General features: G+C 42.7%; 1 protein-coding gene across 1 annotated transcript in view; it reads left to right on the plus strand.

Moving 5' to 3' along the window:
- ADAMTS18 (ADAM metallopeptidase with thrombospondin type 1 motif 18) overlaps positions 1 to 23669 on the plus strand; it is a 148497-nt gene that overhangs the window by 56389 nt on the left and 68439 nt on the right. Inside the window, exons 4-6 of the mRNA XM_073582822.1 lie at positions 14590 to 14818; positions 15261 to 15451; positions 15999 to 16082. Coding sequence (XP_073438923.1) covers positions 14590 to 14818; positions 15261 to 15451; positions 15999 to 16082 — 504 coding nt within the window. The remainder of the gene's footprint in view (positions 1 to 14589; positions 14819 to 15260; positions 15452 to 15998; positions 16083 to 23669) is intronic.

Below are 23669 nucleotides of genomic sequence, written 5' to 3' on the forward strand. Positions count from 1 at the left end.
AAAAACTGACTAAATACTGAGGTAAAATAATGAACAAACACTGAGGTAAAATACTGACCAAACACAGAGATAAAATACTGACCAATCACTGAGGTAAAATACTGACCAAACACTGAGATAAAATACTGACCAAATACCGAGCTAAAGTACTGACCAAACACTGAGGTAAAATACTGACCAAACACTGAGATAAAATACTGACCAAACACTGAGGTAAAATACTGACCAAACACTGAGATAAAATACTGACCAAACACTGAGGTAAAATACTGACCAAACACTGAGATAAAATACTGACCAAACACTGAGATAAAAATACTGACCAAACACTGCGGTAAAATACTGACCAATCACTGAGATAAAATAATGACCAAACACTGAGGTAAAATACTGACCAATCACTGAGATAAAATACTGACCAAACACTGAGGTAAAATACTGACCAAACACTGAGATAAAATACTGACCAAACACTGAGGTAAAATACTGACCTAATACCGAGCTAAAGTACTGACCAAACACTGAGGTAAAATACTGACCAAACACTGAGATAAAATACTGACCTAATACCGAGCTAAAGTACTGACCAAACACTGAGGTAAAATACTGACCAAACACTGAGATAAAATACTGACCAAACACTGAGGTAAAATACTGACCAAACACTGAGATAAAATACTGACCAAACACTGAGGTAAAATACTGACCAAACACTGAGATAAAATACTGACCTAATACCGAGCTAAAGTACTGACCAAGAACTGAGGTAAAATACTGACCAAACACTGCGGTAAAATACTGACCAAACACTGAGATAAAATACTGACCAAACACTGAGGTAAAATACTGACCAAACACTGAGATAAAATACTGACCAAACACTGAGGTAAAATACTGACCAAACACTGAGATAAAATACTGACTAAACACTGCGGTAAAGTAGTGACCAAATACTGAGGTAAAATACTGATTAAATACTGAGGTTAAACACTGAGGTAAAATACTGACCAAACACTGAGGTAAAATACTGACCAAACACTGAGGTAAAATACTGACCAAACACTGTGGTAAAATACTGACCAAACACTGCGGTAAAATAGTGACCAAATACTGAAGTAAAATACTGATTAAATACTGAAGTAAAATACTGACCAAATACTGATGTAAAATGCTGACCAAATACTGAAGTAAAATACTGATCAAACACTGAGATAAAATACTGACCAAATACTGTCTGAGGCAAAATACTAAAATACTGAGGTAAAATACTGATTAAATACTGAGGTAAAATACTGACCAAATTCTGACCAAACACTGAGGTAAAATACTGATCAAATACTGAGGTAAAATAGTGACCAAATATTGAGGTAAAATACTGATCAAACACTGAGATAAAATACTGATTAAATACTGAGGTAAAATGCTGATCAAATACTGTAAAATACTGATCGAGCACTGAGGTGAAATACTGACCAAATATTGTGGTAAAATACAGACCAAATACTTAGGTAAAATACTGACTAAACACTGAGGTAAAATACTGACCAAATACTGAGGTAAAATACTGACCAAATACTGAGGTAAACCACTGACCAAATACTGAGGTAAAATACTGACCAAACACTGAGGTAAAAAACTGACCAAACACTGAGATAAAATACCGACTAAACACTGTGGTAAAATAGTGACCAAATACTGAGGTAAAATACTGATTAAATACTGAGGTTAAACACTGAGGTAAAATAAAGACCAAACACTGAGGTAAAATACTGACCAAACACTGTGGCAAAAAACTGACTAAATACTGAGGTAAAATAATGAACAAACACTGAGGTAAAATACTGACCAAACACAGAGATAAAATACTGACCAAACACTGAGGTAAAATACTGACCAAACACTGAGATAAAATACTGACCAAATACCGAGCTAAAGTACTGACCAAACACTGAGGTAAAATACTGACCAAACACTGAGATAAAATACTGACCAAACACTGAGGTAAAATACTGACCAAACACTGAGATAAAATACTGACCTAATACCGAGCTAAAGTACTGACCAAACACTGAGGTAAAATACTGACCAAACACTGAGATAAAAATACTGACCAAACACTGCGGTAAAATACTGACCAATCACTGAGATAAAATACTGACCAAACACTGAGGTAAAATACTGACCAATCACTGAGATAAAATACTGACCAAACACTGAGGTAAAATACTGACCAAACACTGAGATAAAATACTGACTAAACACTGCGGTAAAGTAGTGACCAAATACTGAGGTAAAATACTGATTAAATACTGAGGCTAAACACTGAGGTAAAATACTGACCAAACACTGAGGTAAAATACTGACCAAACATTGAGGTAAAATACTGACCAAACACTGTGGTAAAATACTGACCAAACACTGCGGTAAAATAGTGACCAAATACTGAGGTAAAATACTGACCAAACACTGAGATAAAATACTGACCAAACACTGAGGTAAAATACTGACCTAATACCGAGCTAAAGTACTGACCAAACACTGAGGTAAAATACTGACCAAACACTGAGATAAAATACTGACCTAATACCGAGCTAAAGTACTGACCAAACACTGAGGTAAAATACTGACCAAACACTGAGATAAAATACTGACCAAACACTGAGGTAAAATACTGACCAAACACTGAGGTAAAATATTGACCAAACACTGAGATAAAATACTGACCTAATACCGAGCTAAAGTACTGACCAAACACTGAGGTAAAATACTGACCAAACACTGAGATAAAATACTGACCTAATACCGAGCTAAATTACTGACCAAACACTGAGGTAAAATACTGACCAAACACTGAGATAAAATACTGACCAAACACTGAGGTAAAATACTGACCAAACACTGAGATAAAATACTGACCAAACACTGATGTAAAATACTGACCAAACACTGAGATAAAATACTGACCTAATACCGAGCTAAAGTACTGACCAAGCACTGAGGTAAAATACTGACCAAACACTGAGGAAAAATACTGACCAAACACTGAGATAAAATACTGACCTAATACCGAGCTAAAGTACTGACCAAACACTGAGGTAAAATACTGACCAAACACTGAGATAAAATACTGACCAAACACTGAGGTAAAATACTGACCAAACACTGAGATAAAATACTGACTAAACACTGAGGTAAAATACTGACCAATCACTGAGATAAAATACTGACCAAACACTGAGGTAAAATACTGACCAAACACTGAGATAAAATACTGACTAAACACTGCGGTAAAGTAGTGACCAAATACTGAGGTAAAATACTGATTAAATACTGAGGCTAAACACTGAGGTAAAATACTGACCAAACACTGAGGTAAAATACTGACCAAACATTGAGGTAAAATACTGACCAAACACTGTGGTAAAATACTGACCAAACACTGCGGTAAAATAGTGACCAAATACTGAGGTAAAATACTGACCAAACACTGAGATAAAATACTGACCAAACACTGAGGTAAAATACTGACCTAATACCGAGCTAAAGTACTGACCAAACACTGAGGTAAAATACTGACCAAACACTGAGATAAAATACTGACCTAATACCGAGCTAAAGTACTGACCAAACACTGAGGTAAAATACTGACCAAACACTGAGATAAAATACTGACCAAACACTGAGGTAAAATACTGACCAAACACTGAGATAAAATACTGACCAAACACTGAGGTAAAATACTGACCAAACACTGAGATAAAATACTGACCAAACACTGAGGTAAAATACTGACCAAATACTGAGATAAAATACTGACCTAATACCGAGCTAAAGTACTGACCAAGCACTGAGGTAAAATACTGACCAAACACTGAGGTAAAATACTGACCAAACACTGAGATAAAATACTGACTAAACACTGCGGTAAAGTAGTGACCAAATACTGAGGTAAAATACTGATTAAATACTGAGGTTAAACACTGAGGTAAAATACTGACCAAACACTGAGGTAAAATACTGACCAAACACTGTGGTAAAATACTGACCAAACACTGCGGTAAAATAGTGACCAAATACTGAAGTAAAATACTGATTAAATACTGAGGTAAACCACTGACCAAATACTGAGGTAAAATACTGATTAAATACTGAAGTAAAATACTGACCAAATACTGATGTAAAATGCTGACCAAATACTGAAGTAAAATACTGATCAAACACTGAGATAAAATACTGACCAAATACTGTCTGAGGCAAAATACTAAAATACTGAGGTAAAATACTGATTAAATACTGAGGTAAAATACTGACCAAATTCTGACCAAACACTGAGGTAAAATACTGATCAAACACTGAGATAAAATACTGACCAAATACTGTCTGAGGCAAAATACTAAAATACTGAGGTAAAATACTGATTAAATACTGAGGTAAAATACTGACCAAATTCTGACCAAACACTGAGATAAAATACTGATTAAATACTGAGGTAAAATGCTGACCAAACACTGAGATAAAAATACTGACCAAACACTGCGGTAAAATACAGACCAAATACCGAGCTAAAGTACTGACCAAACACTGAGGTAAAATACTGACCAAACACTGAGGTAAAATACTGACCAAACACTGAGGTAAAATACTGACCAAACACTGAGATAAAATACTGACCAAACACTGAGGTAAAATACTGACCAAACACTGAGATAAAATACTGACTAAACACTGTGGTAAAATAGTGACCAAATACTGAGGTAAAATACTGATTAAATACTGAGGTTAAACACTGAGGTAAAATACTGACCAAACACTGAGATAAAATACTGACCAAACACTGAGGTAAAATACTGACCAAACACTGAGGTAAAATACTGACCAAACACTGAGATAAAATACTGACCAAACACTGAGGTAAAATACTGACCAAACACTGAGATAAAATACTGACTAAACACTGTGGTAAAATACTGACCAAATACTGAGGTAAAATACTGATTAAATACTGAGGTTAAACACTGAGGTAAAATACTGACCAAACACTGAGGTAAAATACTGACCAAACACTGCGGTAAAATAGTGACCAAATACTGAGGTAAAATACTGATTAAATACTGAGGTAAACCACTGACCAAATACTGAGGTAAAATACTGATTAAATACTGAAGTAAAATACTGATCAAACACTGAGATAAAATACTGACCAAATACTGTCTAAGGCAAAATACTAAAATACTGAGGTAAAATACTGATTAAATACTGAGGTAAAATACTGACCAAATTCTGACCAAACACTGAGGTAAAATAATGACCAAATATTGAGGTAAAATACTGATCAAACACTGAGATAAAATACTGATTAAATACTGAGGTAAAATGCTGATCAAATACTGTAAAATACTGATCAAGCACTGAGGTAAAATACTGACCAAATACTGAGGTAAAATACTGATTAAATACTGAGGTAAAATACTGATTAAATACTGAGGTAAAATACTGACCAAATACTGAGGTAAAATACTGATTAAATACTGAGGTAAAATACTGAATAAATACTGAGGTAAAATACTGAATAAATACTGAGGTAAAACACTGACTAAATACTCTTTAACTCTTCTGCCAGTTTTGGTCAGGGGGACATCCCTGCTGCCCAGGTTGGGAGGACATCAGTGCTGGGCGGCCTGCACCTACAGACTACACCTGCCTGCTACAATCCCCTCTTGCAGTGAGGAATCCTGGCCATTTTTACCTTGTGCTCTGGGTGACTAAACGCTACAGCGCTATTTCCCAGGAAGCCTTGTGTAATGCTGGCCATAGGGGAGACTCTCGGGCATGCGCAGTGCCGCTCGCCTTGTACATAGCGAGGCCGGCGTGGGCAGAGCTGGCACTACACCTGCAGCACCACAGCCAGTGGACAGCTCCGCTCTGCAGCACCATGACCCAGGGAACCGGCGCCCTGTTCGTGCCATAGCGCCCTCCAGGCATCGCCCTCCCCTCAACCAATGTCATCTGGTGCTTGATTGCAGATCACTGGCTGCAGAGATCCATCCACATACAGCATCAATCCCGGAAAGGCTGCAAGGAGCATTCTGCGCTAACAACGTGGGCCATGTGGGCGGGTCTTTGCGTGTGGAGTGAGTGTGTATATGCGGAGTGGGTGGGGCTATGTGGAGTGGGCGTGGCTTGATACATACACACACATACATGCACTCAGCTTTACATATATAGATACAGTAGTGACAACTTTGTTCACTCAGACATGGATGACTCCAGTATTTTCTGGGTCTTTAGATGGTAGAGTCATGGACCACCTCTTATGTCTCAGTTTCTTTCATCCACTTGATATACTATTTTTTTGAAGCGACAGTTTAAAGCATTGATGGAACATGGAGCCGTCAGCTCCCTCCTTCATCATATTCCCTGCGTATCTGAGCTCTGACGTCTCAGAGCAGCGGGTGCGATCACTTCACTACATTGTGCCCCCTGTGCAGAGCTTCAGATCACACGCTGTACATTGAGTACATTGTGTGGCCATTATACTGTTTGGTGGGCTATGTGAGAGCCATTATGCCATTTAGAGCTCTATGAAGGGGCCATTCTACTATTAGGAGGGCTATGTGGGGACATTATACTACGTGATGTGCTATGTGGGGGCCATTATACTTTTTGGAGGTCTGTTTTGGGGGCCATTATTTTTTATGGAGGGCTATGCTAGGGGCCATTATGTTTTAAGGGCTATGTGGTGGCCGTTATACTATCTGACTGCTTTGTGTGGCCATTATAATATTAGGAGGGCTATGCAGGAGCCATTATACAATTTGGAGTGCTATGGTGGGGCCATTGTACTATTTGGAGGACTATGTGGGGCCATTGTATTATTTAGAGAGCTATGTGGAGCCATTATATTATTTGGAGTGCTATGAAGGGGCCATTGTACTATATGGAGGACTATGTGGGGCCATTGTACTATTTGGACAGCTTTGTGTGGGTGGGCCACTATAATATTTGGAGTGCTATGAAGGGGCCATTGTACTATATGGAGGACTATGTGGGGCCATTGTACTATTTGGCAGCTTTGTGTGGGTGGGCCACTATAATATTTGGAGTGCTATGAAGGGACCATTGTACTATATGGAGGACTATGTGGGGCCATTGAACTATTTGGACAGCTTTGTGTGGGTGGGCCACTATAATATTTGGAGTGCTATGAAGGGGCCATTGTACTATATGGAGGACTATGTGGGGCCATTGTACTATTTGGACAGCTTTGTGTGGGTGGGCCACTATAATATTTGGAGTGCTATGAAGGGGCCATTGTACTATATGGAGGACTATGTGGGGCCATTGAACTATTTGGACAGCTTTGTGTGGGTGGGCCACTATAATATTTGGAGTGCTATGAAGGGACCATTGTACTATATGGAGGACTATGTGGGGCCACTATAATATTTGGAGTGCTATGAAGGGGCCATTGTACTATATGGAGGACTATGTGGGGCCATTGAACTATTTGGACAGCTTTGTGTGGGTGGGCCACTATAATATTTGGAGTGCTATGAAGGGGCCATTGTACTATATGGAGGACTATGTGGGGCCATTGTACTATTTGGACAGCTTTGTGTGGGTGGGCCACTATAATATTTGGAGTGCTATGAAGGGGCCATTGTACTATATGGAGGACTATGTGGGGCCATTGAACTATTTGGACAGCTTTGTGTGGGTGGGCCACTATAATATTTGGAGTGCTATGAAGGGGCCATTGTACTATATGGAGGACTATGTGGGGCCATTGTACTATTTGGATAGCTTTGTGTGGGCCAATATAATATTTGGAGTGCTATGAAGGGGCCATTGTACTAGTTGGAAGGCTATGTTAGGGCCATTACACTGTTTGGAGGGATATGTGGGGCCATTGTACTATTTAGAGAGCTATGTGGAGCCATTATATTATTTGGAGTGCTATGAAGGGGCCACTGTACTATTTGGGGGACTACATGGGGCCATTGTACTATTGGAGAGCTAAGTCGGGTCATTATATTATTTGAAGTGCTATGAAGGGGCCATTGTACTATTTGGAGGACTATGTGGGGCCATTGTACTATTTGGAGAGCTATGTGGGGCCATAATATTATATGGAGTGCTATGTGGGGTCCATTTTTCTATTTGGAGGGCTATGTCAGGGCCATTATGTTTTAAGGACTATGTGTAGGTCGTTATACTATTTGGACAGCTTTGTGTGGGCTATTATAACATTTGGAGTGCTATGAAGGGGCCATTGTACTTTTTGGAAGGCTATCTTAGGGCCATTATACTATTTGAAGGGATATGTGGGGCCATTATATTATTTGGAGGTCAGAACCAGAGCAAGCAATATATTTCATTTTTCATGGCCCGATAAATCCCAACATTATTATTAATAGTACGTGTATATATGTCTCCTGTTATATAGTACCGTAACTCTTTTTTATGCCTTCAATAACTGTAGTGTTTGCATTGCCCTTACGATAATCCTACCTTTTTTGTGAAGCTTACAAGAGAACGTCAATCCCGCTACGGCTGTGCTCTGCGAATTTCAATGTAATTATTTACCTTCCAGTCAACCAGTGATGAATGTATAGGAGAGTTTATTTCATTTTTGCGCTTTTTTGTACTTTTTTTCAGCTCATTTGTAAATGCCATCACCATCTGAATGATGGCATTCGGCCCTTTAAAGAGCACTCCGTTCTTTCAAACATGCACAGTGGGGCAGAAAATGAGGCTTGTAAAAACACCCATCTGAGTGGGGGTGGTAATTGTATGGATAACTGGTAAACACCGTGTAGTTAACTTGTCAAAACACCTCTTTCATGGTATCAAACACACTTTCCTTTGTGTAAGGTCAGTGTTGTCACCGTGCCCCAACCTGCTTGTACGGCGTTGACCATTTAATCACTTTGTTCTGTAACTTGAGCCCAAAATGTCTCCTGTTATGCCAGGCCAATCTGTATCTCTGGGTAAAGCTAAAAAAAAGCAGGATGAGGAAGGACTGGAGGGGGGAAAGGTTACTAGAGTAATTTCGAGGAAGGACATAGTGAACATTGTTCCAACTTGTCTAAGGTAATTTAAAGTCCAGGTGGCGTCAGGTTCATTCACGTTCCTTGCTCTGTGTTTCACCTGACTTTCACTCGAAAATAGAATTTTCCTGTTATTCCACTTAGAAGGTTGCCCGATCTAACCAGGACACGTCATTAATAAAGAGTTGTGTTTGTTTTGGAAGCACGGAATGAGCCAATCAATTTGATGTGAATTTGTGACCAATTTTTAGAACTTTGATGGTTACACCAAATTCGAACAACTTGCTCTCTGGTCCTATAATGGACCGCCATTATCAGTTAGTCGTTAGTGGTTGAATCCATGGATATCTAAGCTACTGCAATGAGATTTTCTTAGTTGGGTAGATCCTGATGTAGCTGGAATAAAGCAGACATTTTGGATGTGGGACACCATCCAACTATGGTAATTGCTAACTGGAGGGCGGCAAAAACTTGTTGAAGTTGAAGGGATGGTGAAGTGATGCAAAATAATGATTAAGACTGTGAGCCCGTTTTCAACAAAATACTCAAGTGCTCTCATTCTGACTGAACGTTGAGAGTGACAGGACACGTTGATGATACAACCTAAAGCAAATACTTACCGAGGTCTCGGAGATGACATGTGGTGTAGGGTTACAGCTTGATCTTATGCCAAATAGTTCAGTGTTGTAAACTGACAAATCCATAGAAAGTGGAATGTAGCTTCAAAGAGAAAATCGGTAGCCTTTTCTTGTTGCATAAATATAGTTTAGTAGTTAGATAGATATATTTGAAGATGAGAGATACATAGATAGATAGATAGATAGATAGACCAATAGATTAAAAAATGGAAAAAGGCTCAGTGTGAGCCGAAATGTTGCCATGCTATGTAGGTCTGAATAAAAACCACATTTTTTTCACCTAAAAACTTATGGAGTGCTGCCTTCCTTTTTTTATTTATCTAGATAATAGATAGATAGATAGATAGATAGATAGATAGATAGATAAAAGATAGATAGATAGATAAATAGATAGATAGGTAGATAATAGATAGATAAATGATAGATAGATTGATAGATAGATAGATAGATAATAGATAGACCAATAGATTAAAAAAATGGAACAGCACATTTTTGATGAATTCAGGATGCAGGGCCCTCCAAACAAATATCCATTTGTATAAATAATAAAAAAGAGAAAAGGAGGCAGCACTCCAATAAATAATGAAAAAAGTGGATTTTAATAGCCCATATAGTGTGACCAGCCTTTCTCAAGCCTAGATACATAGATAGATAGATAGATAATAGATAAATAATAGATAGATAATAGATAAATAGATAGATAATAGATTGATAAAATAGATAAATAATAAATAGATAATAGATAAATAGATAATAGATACATAGATAGATAGATTGATCAATAGATGATAGCTAGCTAGATGCATATATAGATAATAAATTGATAACAGACTGATAATAGATAGATAGATAATAGATAATAGACAGATAATAGATAAATAGATGATAGATAGAGAGAGATAATAGATACAGTAGATAGAATAATGAAAGGGAGAAAGCACACCATTAATAGTGCAAAAAAGTGCCCTTTAATTAGCCCATCTGGTGATGTTTTTGGTTCAGCCAAGGGTAGAGAAAGGTTCTGTGATAGGACCGAAACATCGCCACATGGACTAATTAAGGTCCACACTTATGCACTTTTTGCATTAATAGTGTGCTGCTTCCCTTTCATTAATTTATTATAGTGGACAAATTGGGTATATGTCCCTGAAGCTTTGCACCCACCTTTTTGAATAGTGTTTTGGTGCTGTACGTTGCACTATAATGTGATTACATAGAAAGATATATAAATAGATAGATGGAAGATAAATACATAGATAGATAATAGATAGATACAGAATATGCAAAGAGAAGCAGCACTCCAAGATGCAAAAAAATATGAACTTAATTCAGCCCAGGTAGCAATGTTTTAATTCATAGAACCTTTTTCAAGCAAAGATGGGTGTAACAAGAAGGTCTATATAGCCATACAAACACAGGCGCTCATTGTCTTATATACACATAGGATTTTTTTAGTATAAAATACAAAGAGGTAGAATTGAAAAATGGTGTCACATTTGCTTTATTTGATGTTGCCTCTTTATATACATCTATTAATCATGAAGGTGGGGTTATAGCTGTGAAACAAAATGTTATCAACAAATTTCTCAGACAAAAGCCAACAGTTTATTATTAAACTGTTGGATTTTATGTTGAGACATAATTACTTTTTGTTTAGAGATGAATTTTATATACAACACTCAGGAACCACGATGGGGGCCAATAGGGCACCTGCATATATACAAACATTGTCATTTCAACATTTGAGGAGAACCTGGTCCATGTATGCCACCCATTTGAAGATGTATTTAAGTTGGGGAAGTACATAGACAATGTCTTCCTTCTCTGGACTAGTTTACAAACTGAATTGCATGATTTTCGTATATTTTTAAACCAGATATATGCAACTATTAAAGGGAACCTGTCAGCAGTTTTTGCCGTTATAAGATACGGCCACTGCTTTTTAGGGCTTGTCTACAACATTCTATAATGCTGTACATGCAAATACTTATGTCCCCTCCAAAAATTGAGAAAAGTATTCAAGGTGTGATACCTTTATTGGCTAACCAGAGAAATTATATTTGAAAGCAAGCTTTCAGGGCTCAAAAGGCCCCTTCATCAGGCTGGATTACAAGTGAATTACTGAGAAAAGATGGCAACATTTAAATAGGAATTACAACAGGACATGAGATGATGCTAGCTATAGACAGGCCAAGGAAATCAAATTAAGGTTTTTGTTACACATGCAGATGAGGACCAAGTGTTCTATTAGAGATCTGAAGACCTTCTTGTGGAGGTGTGAACTGTGTTCATGTGATGAGTCATGAACCCAGGTGTCAAATTCAGTCCTATTGTTAGCGACTGGAGCATATTTATAAATTTAAACTCCCAAATCTCCCAAAAAAGGGTCCATGATCCATGAACATTTTAAGGAAAATTGGCGCTGACCTCCAACCCATATTCCACAAAGACCACAGACTGAAAGCAATATTCCCGGAACTGCCACTGCTCTCCTACAAACAGCCTCTCAACCTAAGGAATATCCTTGTCAGAAGTACCCTCGCATCACCTTCAGACACAGGCACAGTCCCCTGTAACAGTAAGAAATGCAAGACCTGCACCCACATATCACCAACAGATAAAGTCCCCATACCAAACACAAATCAGGACTATAAGATCATGGACTCTTTTTCATGTACATCTTCCAATGTCGTGTACATGATACAGTGTACAAAGTGCAATGCAGGGACATACATCGGGGAAACTAAACAAAAACTACAAACAAGGATGAATCTGCGTAGACATACGATAAAAAATGAGCTGGACACACCTGTAGGGATACACTTCTCTAGACCTGGACACAGCTTGGCAGATCTAAAAGTCCTAATATTGAAAGGTCATTTTAATAGTGACAGAGAAAGGAAGATTTGGGAGTTTAAATTTATAAATATGCTCCAGTCGCTAACAATAGGACTGAATTTGACACCTGGGTTCATGACTCATCACATGAACACAGTTCACACCTCCACAAGAAGATCTTCAGATCTCTAATAGAACACTTGGTCCTCATCTGCATGTGTAACAAAAACCTTAATTTGATCTCCTTGGCCTGTCTATAGCTAGCATCATCTCATGTCCTGTTGTAATTCCTATTTAAATGTTGCCATCTTTTCTCAGTAATTCACTTGTAATCAAGCCTGATGAAGGGGTCTTTTGAGCCCTGAAAGCTTGCTTGCAAATATAATTTCTCTGGTTAGCCAATAAAGGTATCACACTTTGAATACTTTTCTCAATTTTTGGGGGGGACATAAGTATTTACATCTATTTTTCTGGCTAATACGGTACCACAATTTTATTTTGTATTGTACATCGTTATAATGCTGAACATAAGTCCACAATCCGACCTGCATGACAAGAAAATTAACTTTCATTATACTCACCAGGGTCCGATGGGTGTCACAGGTCCTAGTCCGGCACCTCTCATCTTCTTGCGATGTCGCCCTCCTGCTGGCTTCATCAATCCCCGGCATTACACTCCTGCGCAGGCGTGCTTATCTGCCCTTTTGAGGGCAGAGCAAAGTACTGCAGTGCACATCTTCAAATGGATGACATACATGGACCAGGTTCTCTTCAAATGTTGACATGACAATGTTTGTATATAGTATCAAATAGAAGGAGATGTGGATATTACCTACGCTGCTGTACGAATAACGACCCAGAGAATAACAATCTGTGGATCCGCAGCAGCTAGTGGCTCTGATGAGTCATATATGCCTTTGCATTATGGAATATCAGATTAGTGCAAGCTAAAATTGTTTCTAAAAGTTATCACCGGATAAAACCCTATTGGCGCTCTTCTCTCCTACAGTGTTTCTAATGTATGTATATATGCAGGCGCTATATTGGCCCCCATCGCGGTTCGCTTTAAATTTACACTGGTCATTTCTACTACCAGCATACAGTTCCTGGATGTACTTGTTTTCCTGAATACCTCCCTATATGTTAAACCAAAAGATGAGAATGATTTGCTACAATATAGTAGTCACTATCCAAAATGTATGATTCAGTCATTGCAATACAGTTAATTTCTTAGAATTAAAAGAATTATATATATAATTATGATTTTAATTGGGGTGCTGCTTCTTGTTTTATATTCTGTATACTATAATAAATTGGATAATTGTTTGGAGGCCAGTAATTTACTGTGTACAATTGTGGGGCTGTTCCACTATTTTTTATATAGATAGACAATAAATAGATGGATAGATAGATTGATTGATCTGGTGACATATCTGCCTATGCCTTTTAATCCATGTTAGGCTAGTTTCACACTAGCGTGTGGAGGCGCAGCGCATGCTCGGCGTGATGCTCTGCTCCCTGCCGCGCCTCCTCCGGTTATCTCTGCCTATGGGCGCATGACGCTGCATGCGACCTGCGTACCCTTTCTTTAGCATTGGGTACGCAGGCTGTGCACAGGTATGCTTTTTGCCAGCGCATGCGTCCTCTTGACGCTGCACCGGGCGCACAAAAACGCAACACGTTGCGTTTGGTGCTGGTCAGCACAACGTCAAAAGGACGCATGCGCCGGCAAAAGCATACCTGTGCACGGCCTGCGTACCCAATGCTAAAGAAAGGGTACGCAGGTCGCATGCAGCGTCATGCGCCCATAGGCGGAGCTGACTGGAGGAGGCGCGGCAGGGGGTGGAGCATCACGCAGAGCATGCGCAGAGCCTCCAAACGCTAGTGTGAAACTAGCCTTAATCTTTTTCTGTGTTCATATATAGCAGTACATAGAAGCCGTTAGATATCTACATACAATATCGTGAGCCAATCTCATTTCTACCGTGTAAACAGTGCAATAAATAATATCTTAGGTTATCTGTCATTTAATGAACCGCGCTTATAAAATCTATTCTTTTCAGTCAGGTTTCTTAAGGACGCGCTCAAGGGAATATTTTATATCACCGATTCCACAGCATCTTGCAAATAAACACAATTTTACCTCTCCTGAAGGACATCACCCCCATGTACTGTATAAACGATCAGCGGAAAGTAAAGTAAATCTTCACTCAGGAAAGACCTATAACAGCCGTACACACAAGTCATATAGCAATACACAAAAACAACATTTTTGTGGAAGGCGAAAAAAATGTAAGTAAAAAAAAAATTCTACGTAACTAATGTGCATTACTGCCTTATAGACTATACTTACAGTTGTGCTCAAAAGTTTACATACCCCGGCAGAATTTTTGCTTTATTGACCTTTTTTCAGAGAATATGAATGATAACACCAAAACTTTTTCTCCACTCATGGTTAGTGGTTGGGTGAAGCCATTTATTGTCAAACTACTGTGTTTTCTCTTTTTAAATCATAGTGACAACACATTTTGGGCAATTAAATATCCACATTTTTTCACCCTGCTGCCTTCGATTTTTGTCATTGCCTTGGAGGCACGGCATTCAGGAACGCTAACTGCCTGTGCTGCTTTTCGTTTCTTTTATCTATCTATCTATCTATCTATCTATCTATCTATCTATCTATCTATCTATCTGGTACATGATATATAACAAGGCTAAACATGTTAATTTATAGATCTAAACAAAAATCACACCAAATTAAATCCAGACGATCATGTCCATCTATCCCGATCTAAACGCTCTGCGGTAAAATCTCAGCACAGTGGGAGTTTGGTTGTTGAGACCCTTGTAGTTGCTGATAAGAAAATGGTGGAGAAACATGGCAAGGAAGTGGTGACCACCTACATACTGACAGTGATGAACATGGTGAGCCAATAGCCTTTTGTAAATCTTATTATGTTACCGTGTGACTGTGAGACCTTCCTGGTTTTGTGATAATTTTATTTTCTTTCTGATAGTTTTGTAGTCATATACACTTTTTAATAATTCTGCACTTGTTATACTTGTTATACCAGAAATCGGTTGTTCATACACTGACTTCCTGGGATACACTTGCGTTAATACCCAGCATCCAATCAGAGGAGGCAGAGTTGCAGAGAGAAAGGAGGAAACAGCAGTGTAACCCAATCATAAGACAGGAGGCATGTCTCAGACTTCTATAGGTGTTGTCGCTAAGTTATAGCCACAGATCGTAGCTCGGCTCTAGTGGAGCTGCTCTAAAAAAACACAAGATCTAGGCAAAATAAAAAGTAGACAAGTATCACCTATAGACACCAAATTTTTAAGTCCATAACTGGACAAAACCTTTAACAGATTTGATCATTTAAATTTATTCTATGAATTATAATAGTAGGGAATTATATAAAAGCAGAGAATATCCCAATAATTGTTTATTTTTCTTCTGTCTGTTTAGGTATCTAGTCTTTTTAAGGATGGGACCATTGGAAGTGACATTAATATCGTTGTTGTAAGTCTGCTACTTTTGGAAGAGGAACCAGTAAGTTTTTCCAATTCATGATCAGGATGGATACAGGATATCACATCACCAAACTTTTTGACTCTGACACTGAGAGAACATCTGAATGAGAGGGTTATAAATAAAAGTGGGGTAGTTAATGCATGGTGGCATGGTAGTTGACATTCTGGCCAGGGCATATGACCACTTTCCTTTTTTCTCCCTCTTGATAAAGGGTAGTAAATGCATGGTGGCATGGTAGTTGACATTCTGGCCAGGGCATGCAACCACTTTCCTTTTTTCTCCCTCTTGATAAAGGGTAGTAAATGCATGGTGGCATAGTAGTTGACATTCTGGCCAGGGCATACGACCACTTTCCTTTTTTCTCCCTCTTGATAAAGGGTAGTAAATGCATGGTGGCATGGTAGTTGACATTCTGGCCAGGGCATACGACCACTTTCCTTTTTTCTCCCTCTTGATAAAGGGTAGTAAATACATGGTGGCATGGTAGTTGACATTCTGGCCAGGGCATACGACCACTTTCCTTTTTTCTCCCTCTTGATAAAGGGTAGTAAATACATGGTGGCATGGTAGTTGACATTCTGGCCAGGGCATGCAACCACTTTCCTTTTTTCTCCCTCTTGATAAAGGGTAGTAAATGCATGGTGGCATGGTAGTTGATATTCTGGCCAGGGCATACAACCACTTTCCTTTTTTCTCCCTCTTGATAAAGGGTAGTAAATGCATTGTGGCATGGTAGTTGACATTCTGGCCAGGGCATTCGACCACTTTCCTTTTTTCCCCAACTCGAGAAAGATAGTAAATGCATGGTGGCATGGTAGTTGACATTCTGGCCAGGGCATTCGACCACTTTCCTTTTTTCCCCAACACGAGAAAGATAGTAAATGCATGGTGGCATGGTAGTTGATATTCTGGCCAGGGCATACAACCACTTTTTCCTTTTTTCCCCCTCTCGAGAAAGTCCCTTTACTATTTGGGGGTTCACTCCAACGCAACTGAGGTTAATTGATAACGGGAGTTACATTTCTATAATTAATATTAGTAATATCTATGGGCCTTCCTATAGCAAGAACATACACATTTAACCCCTACACCACCAGGCATTTATTTTGTATTTTCATTTTTGTTTTTTCCTCCCCTTCTTTCAAGAGCCATAACGATTTTAGTTTTTCGTCAATGTAACTGTATGAGTTCTTGTTTTTTGATGGACGAATTTGTCTTTTGAATGGCATTATTGACTTTACCATATAGTGTACTGGAAAATGGGAAAAGAAAAAAGTGCAATTCCTCATTTGTGTGTTTTTTTTAAATTACCTTGTTCACAATATGGTAAAAATGATCTGGCAATATGATTTTCCAAGTCTGTGCAAGTATGCAGATATCAAATATGTATAGCTTTTTTTAAGTGGTGAAAATGAAAAAAAATTAGGATGTTTGCATGAAATTTTTTTTTAATTTTGTTACCATTTTCCGAGACCGAGCGTTTTCATTTCTCGTTCGCCTTATTGGGGGACACAGAGACCATGGGTGTACGCTGCTGCCACTAGGAGGCTGACACTATGCACAAAAAAAGGGTTAGCTCCTCCTCCGCAGTGTACACCCCACCGACCGGCAGGAAATTCCTCAGTTTAGCTTAGTGTCAGTAGGAGGTGGACACGGGTCTTTCATTAGACCCATATCTACCTCGATGTGCGTCGTTTCTTTTCAGGTTTCCGGAGGGATACAGTGTGAATGGTCACTACTGTACTCCCACAAGAGACTATGAGTACGGCGTGTACTGCCACCCCGTATCCTCATAGCTCTCAGTGGCGGGACCACAGCTTAGCACGGGTGCGTGCCAGTGATCAGGAGAGTCCTCGCCCCCCGCCTCCCACCCACTCGCCTACCAGAGCCTGTCGGTCGGATGAGGCGCGGATACCACAAAGACGCAGACAGCGTGGGACATATCAGGTACCTTTATTGCAAACGGAGGTGAGTATGCAGTCCAAGACGCAGCCCCCTGGCGGTTTCAGGATTCTTGGGAGAGGTCGCCGAGGGAGTACTGTGGAGTCTCTGCGCCGCCCGCGCCTCCCGGCGGCCGCCGCATTCGTACGGGCCCCGGCTGTTGCGCGGGCCTTGTTCTATGCTTCTCCACCTCCTTCTTTCTTCGGCGTTCGGCAGGGGATCCAGGTGATAGGTAGGGAGGTGGCCGCGGCGACGCTGCGAGACCTCCGCGCCGCCCCGCGCTGACAGGCGGCCGTCGCCATTAATTTAGTCCCCGGCTTCATTTCGGGCCTTCTCTGACGTCGCGGCCACGCCCCCCCGCTCTCTCTCTCAAGGCGGGCTTCTCTCCCGCCCGTTCTAGGACCACCCACCGCCTCTCAGAGCCTGCGGTGGGCAGCGGGCGGTACCCTCTTTGCCTCAGCAGCTAGCTCCGCCCATCTTCTTCGTTTGAAGGCGCGCTTTTATCCTGGTTCCCTCAGGCTGCCGCCATTTTATCACCATGTCAGCCGGACACAGAGGGATTCCACGTTCTCCTCTGCTGGGGCCCTGCATCTTCAGACGAGCCGTGTATCAGCACCTTTGGGGACACCGCATCGTGAGTAGCTCTGCAACTGCAGACTGACACCCTTCTCTGCCTTCTGTCCCCCAACCTTCCAGCATTTCTGCAGGTTTCTTCTTTTCTCCTTCATTATCCTATCTCTAAGGCTGAGCGTGGCCGTCCGCCTGCCCCCACCCCTCTGCCTGGACTGCAGCAATCCCATTCAGCATGACTCCGTCCAGGAGCCACCTATTGCGCCACGTGAAAGCGAACCCCCCATTCCTGGTTGGGCCTCGTCTCTTTCACAATCTGTGGCAGGCCTCACCAGGGTGTCTCAGTCCATAGTAGCCGTCCTTGATAAGTTGCCCCTGGACACTTCTGCAGGGTCCAGCAGGTCACATGAAGCTCCATCTGAGCCAGCCAGCAGAAGCCGCAAAGGCCCAGACAGGATCACCGGCCGGGATCCCCTCCTGGCCTCACATCCCCACATAGTCCTTCCCAGCAGTCGCCCTCCCATGCCTCCTGACCCGAGTCAGGTGAAGCGTTCTCGGATGTGTCATCCGAAGGGATCTTAGAGCTGGACGCGGACATGAAGGTTACGGTACAGAACCTCATTGCTGCGATTAACCACACCTTCGAAATCTCAGACTCCCCTGCGAAATCCTCAGAACAGGAGGTTTCGTTCAGACGGGCAGAAACACCTTCCAGGGTCTTCGCCTCCCACTCTGAGTTTGGCAAGATCCTTACCAGGGAAAGAGAAAATCTGACCAGGCGCCATCAAAGAGGGAAGCGCCTCGGCGTGCTGTACCCATTTGCCAAGGAGCTCACCAACAACTGGTCTGCTTCCCCCTCGGTAGACGCACCCGTGTCCAGACTGTCTAACAGCACGGTCCTCCCGATTTCAGGTGTGGCGTCACTAAAGGATTCGAATGATAGGATTATAGAATCCTTAGCAAAGCATACGAAGCGGCTGCAGCGGTGCTAAGCCCAGCCTTCGCTTCCTCTTGGGTAGCGAAGGCCATAGCCACTTGGGCAGAGGATCTCTGCAAGGGCATCCTAGTTAAGGCCCAACCAGAGCAATTGTCCGAACTGGCCAACCAGATCTCCCATGCAGGGGATTATCTGCTCTCTGCCTCCTTGGATGTCGCGTCTTGCGCAGTTCAGGCGTCAAGCAGCGTTGTGGCAATCCGACGTACAATTTGGCTCAAGGCTTGGCAGGCGGATTTGAATTCAGATAAGTCTCTTACCAATCTGCCTTTTCAGGGAGCGCGTCTCTTCGGATCCCAGATGGATCAGATTATTAAGGACGCCACTGGAGGCACGAGTTCCCTCCTCCCTCAGTCCAAGCCTCGCAGACCTCCGCTAAAACGTCAGTTTCGGCCCTTTCGGACATTCCACCGTTTCAATACGGCAGACAACTTCTCTAACCAACAGAAAACGCAGGTACGCCAGGATAGAAAAAAGGCGTCTTTCAGACCCACTCCCTCCAGGCGATCTCACTCCTCCCAGGGCAGAACCTCCGGATCCAGATCTGGACAGTCCACATCACCATGACTATCAACGAACCCCCGAGAGTCCTTCCCAATTGGGAGGTCGACGTCTTTTCTTCAGAGACGGCTGGCTTGCCTCAGTAGAGGACGCTTGGGTCAGGGAGGTGGTATCATCAGGATACAAGATAGAGTTCATTTCTCGTCCCCGGGATCGTTTCTTCGAGTCCCAACCTCCAAAAGATCCTGCCTTAGTTCCGGGGTTCTTTGCGTCCATCGCCTCTCTCCTCACTTCTGGAGTGATCGTGCCCGTCCCCGAGTCAGAACGGTTCACAGGGTTTTACTCAAACCTGTTTGTGGTACCGAAAAAAGGCGGTACAGTTCGCCCCATCTTGGACCTCAAGTTACTCAACAAGACAGTCCGACTGCGTCATCTCCGAATGGAGTCTCTGGTCGGTAATCGCTTCCATAGAGACGCAGGAGTTCATGTGTTAAATAGACATTCAAGATGCCTATCTACATGTTCCCATATTCTCCGGCCATCAGAAATTCCTGCGATTCGCCAGGAACATTACCAATTCGTTGCACTGCCGTTCGATCTCGCCACCGCACCCAGAGTATTTACGAAGATCATGGCAGCGTTGATAGCCTTGTTGAGAATCAAAGGTCTCGTTCTTTTTCCGTACCTCGACGACATTCTGATCGAAGCTCCATCCTTTCATCAAGCTCACCAAAGTCTTACCATCGTCCCCGACACCCTGTCCAATTTCGGGTGGCTCATCAACAAAAGGAAGTCCTGCCTTTTTCCGACACAACGTCTTGTGTTTCTGGGTCTATTGTTCGGCAATCGTCTATCGAAGGTTTTCTCCCACAAGAAAAGACTTGCTCCCTGCAGCGGGATGTGCGAGCGCTGCATATCTTACGACTTCCATCTCTCCGGACAACCATGAAAGTCCTGGGAAAGATGGTGGCAGCGACAGAGGCGGTTCCCTTTGCCCAATTTCACTCCAGACCCCTCCAACACGCCATACTGTCTCGGTGGAACAGGTCTGTTCTTTCCCTGGACCGCCCATTTCGTCTTTCATACCGGGTCAAGCAGTCCCTCAATTGGTGGCTGATGTCTCCTCTCATCTCCCTAGGACGGCCATTCCTTCCCATTCACTGGCAGATTGTGACAACGGATGCCAGCCTCCTCAGCCGGGGGCAGTGTTCCGCAGTCACACTGTTCAGGGTCGATGGTCGATTCAGGAGTCAGCTCTGCCGATCAACGTCCTCGAGATACGAGCGATTTATCTGTCTCTTGTTCACTGGGAGAGGCTTCTCAAGGGCCTGCCTATCCGGATTCAGACAGACAGCGGTGGCATATGTCAACCGCCAGGGGGGACACGGAGTGTCTCAGCCCTGGCAGAAGTGTCCAAGATTCTTCATTGGGCAGAGCTTTCAGTCCCGGCAATATCCGTGGTGCACATTCCTGGCGTGGACAACTGGGCCGCCGATTTTCTCAGCCGCGAGGGTCTAGTGGCGGGAGAGTGGTCCCTACGTCCGGAGGTATTTCTTCAGCTATGCCGTCGTTGGGGAACCCCGGACGTAGACCTGCTAGATTCTCGCCTCAACAGGAAAGTTTGTATCCAGGGCTCGAGATCCTCTCGCAGTGGGCGCCAGCGCTCTGGCCATTCCTTGGTCGCAGTTCAAGCTCCCCTACCTATTCCCTCCTCTGCCTCTTCTTCCCAGGCTGTTGAAGAAAATCAAGGCGGAAGGAATTCCAGTCACTCATCGCCCCGAATTGGCCCAGAAGGGCTTGGTTCACGGACATCGTCAACCTTCTCGCGGACGCCCCCTGGAAGCTTCCAGACAGAGCAGATCTGCTGTCTCAAGGTCCGATTTGCCACTCCAATTCTCGGCCACTCAATTTAACGGCGTGGCTGTTGAAACCGAGGTTTTGAAACGATCAGGCTTTTCGGATCGAGTTATTCATACTATGATCCGGGCCAGAAAGCCATCATCTTCCAAAGTTTATTACCGTACCTGGAAGGCCTATTTCACTTGGTGCGAGTCCACCGACATTCTGCCCATACATTTTTCGCTCCCTTCTGTCCTGGCGTTTCTTCAGGCAGGGCGTGATGCAGGCCTTGCCCTCAGCTCTTTAAAAGGTCAAGTTTCGGCGCTGTCCATTTTATTTCAGAAGACGTTGGCCTCCCGTCCTCAGGTCAAAACCTTCCTTCAAGGAGTGGCTCATACGGCTCCTCCGTACCGAGCGCCCGTAGATCCTTGGGATCTTAATCTGGTTCTTGAGGCTCTGCAAGGTCCTCCCTTTGAACCTCTCAGGGAACTTTCCCCTATCCCTCCTTTCATGGAAAGTAGCCTTCCTGGTGGCCATCGCCTCCATCCGGCGCGTGTCGGAATTGGCGGCCCTCTCTTGCCGCTCTCCTTTCTTCGTTCTCCTCTAGGACAAGGTAGTTCTGCGGCCTCCGCCCGCTTTCCTTCTTAAAGTGCTGTCCACTTTCCACCTGAATGAGGATACTGTTCTCCCGTCCTTTTGTCCGGGTCCAGCTCGTCCTCGGGACCGCTCCTTGAACAAGCTGGACTTGGTCAGGGCGATGAAGGTCTACCTAGCTAGGACGACTTCTTTGCGGAAGACAGACTCTCTCTTCATCCTTCCAGATGGGGTGCAGAGAGGTCAGCCGGCCTCCAAAGCTACTATTGCTCGCTGGATCAGATCGGCAATTTTGGAGGCCTACCGGGTCATACATCGATTGACCCCTCCGGGAATTAGAGCTCACTCTACCCGGGCAGTGGGTACCTCCTGGACGGTGCGCCACAGAGCTTCCGCGCTGCAGCTTGTAAAGCTGCAACCTGGTCATCGGTTCACACATTTGTGAAATTCTACAAGGTCCACACCTACGCTTCGGTGGATGCCAGCCTAGGTGGAAGGATTCTGCAGGCAGCGGTGGTGAGTCCGCAGGCCTGATGGAAGTTTGCTTTCCCGCCCCAGGGACTGCTTTGGGACGTCCCATGGTCTCTGTGTCCCCCAATAAGGCGAACGAGAAAACAGGATTTTTGGGTTGCTTACCGTAAAATCTGTTTCTCGGAGCCTTCATTGGGGGACACAGCACCCTCCCATGTTCTGCAACTCCTGTTCTTATGTTTGTTGGTTATTTACAGTTGAGTTGTCCTGTTTTTCAATCTATTCTGTTACTTCTCCTACTGCTTTCTCACTAACTGAGGAATTTCCTGCCGGTCGGTGGGGTGTACACTGCGGAGGAGGAGCTAACCCTTTTTTTGTGCATAGTGTCAGCCTCCTAGTGGCAGCAGCGTACACCCATGGTCTCTGTGTCCCCCAATGAAGGCTCCGAGAAACAGATTTTACGGTAAGCAACCCAAAAATCCTGTTTTTTCGGTTATGGGGCTGAACTGATGTTTTTACTGCTACCATTTTGGGGAAGATGCGATGTTTTGATCGCCTCTTATTGCAACGTTGCGCCATCCAAAAAAATGTAATTCTGACGTTTTGAATAGTGATGGGCGAGCGTGCTCAGCACTGCTCGGTGTTCGACTGAGCATCCTGGTGCTTAAGACACTCAGTACTCAATCAAGTATTCG

The sequence above is a fragment of the Dendrobates tinctorius genome, unplaced genomic scaffold (genome assembly GCF_039654945.1).
Source record: "Dendrobates tinctorius isolate UK_male_01 unplaced genomic scaffold, ASM3965494v1 ptg000009l, whole genome shotgun sequence".
Taxonomy (NCBI): Eukaryota; Metazoa; Chordata; class Amphibia; order Anura; family Dendrobatidae; genus Dendrobates; species Dendrobates tinctorius.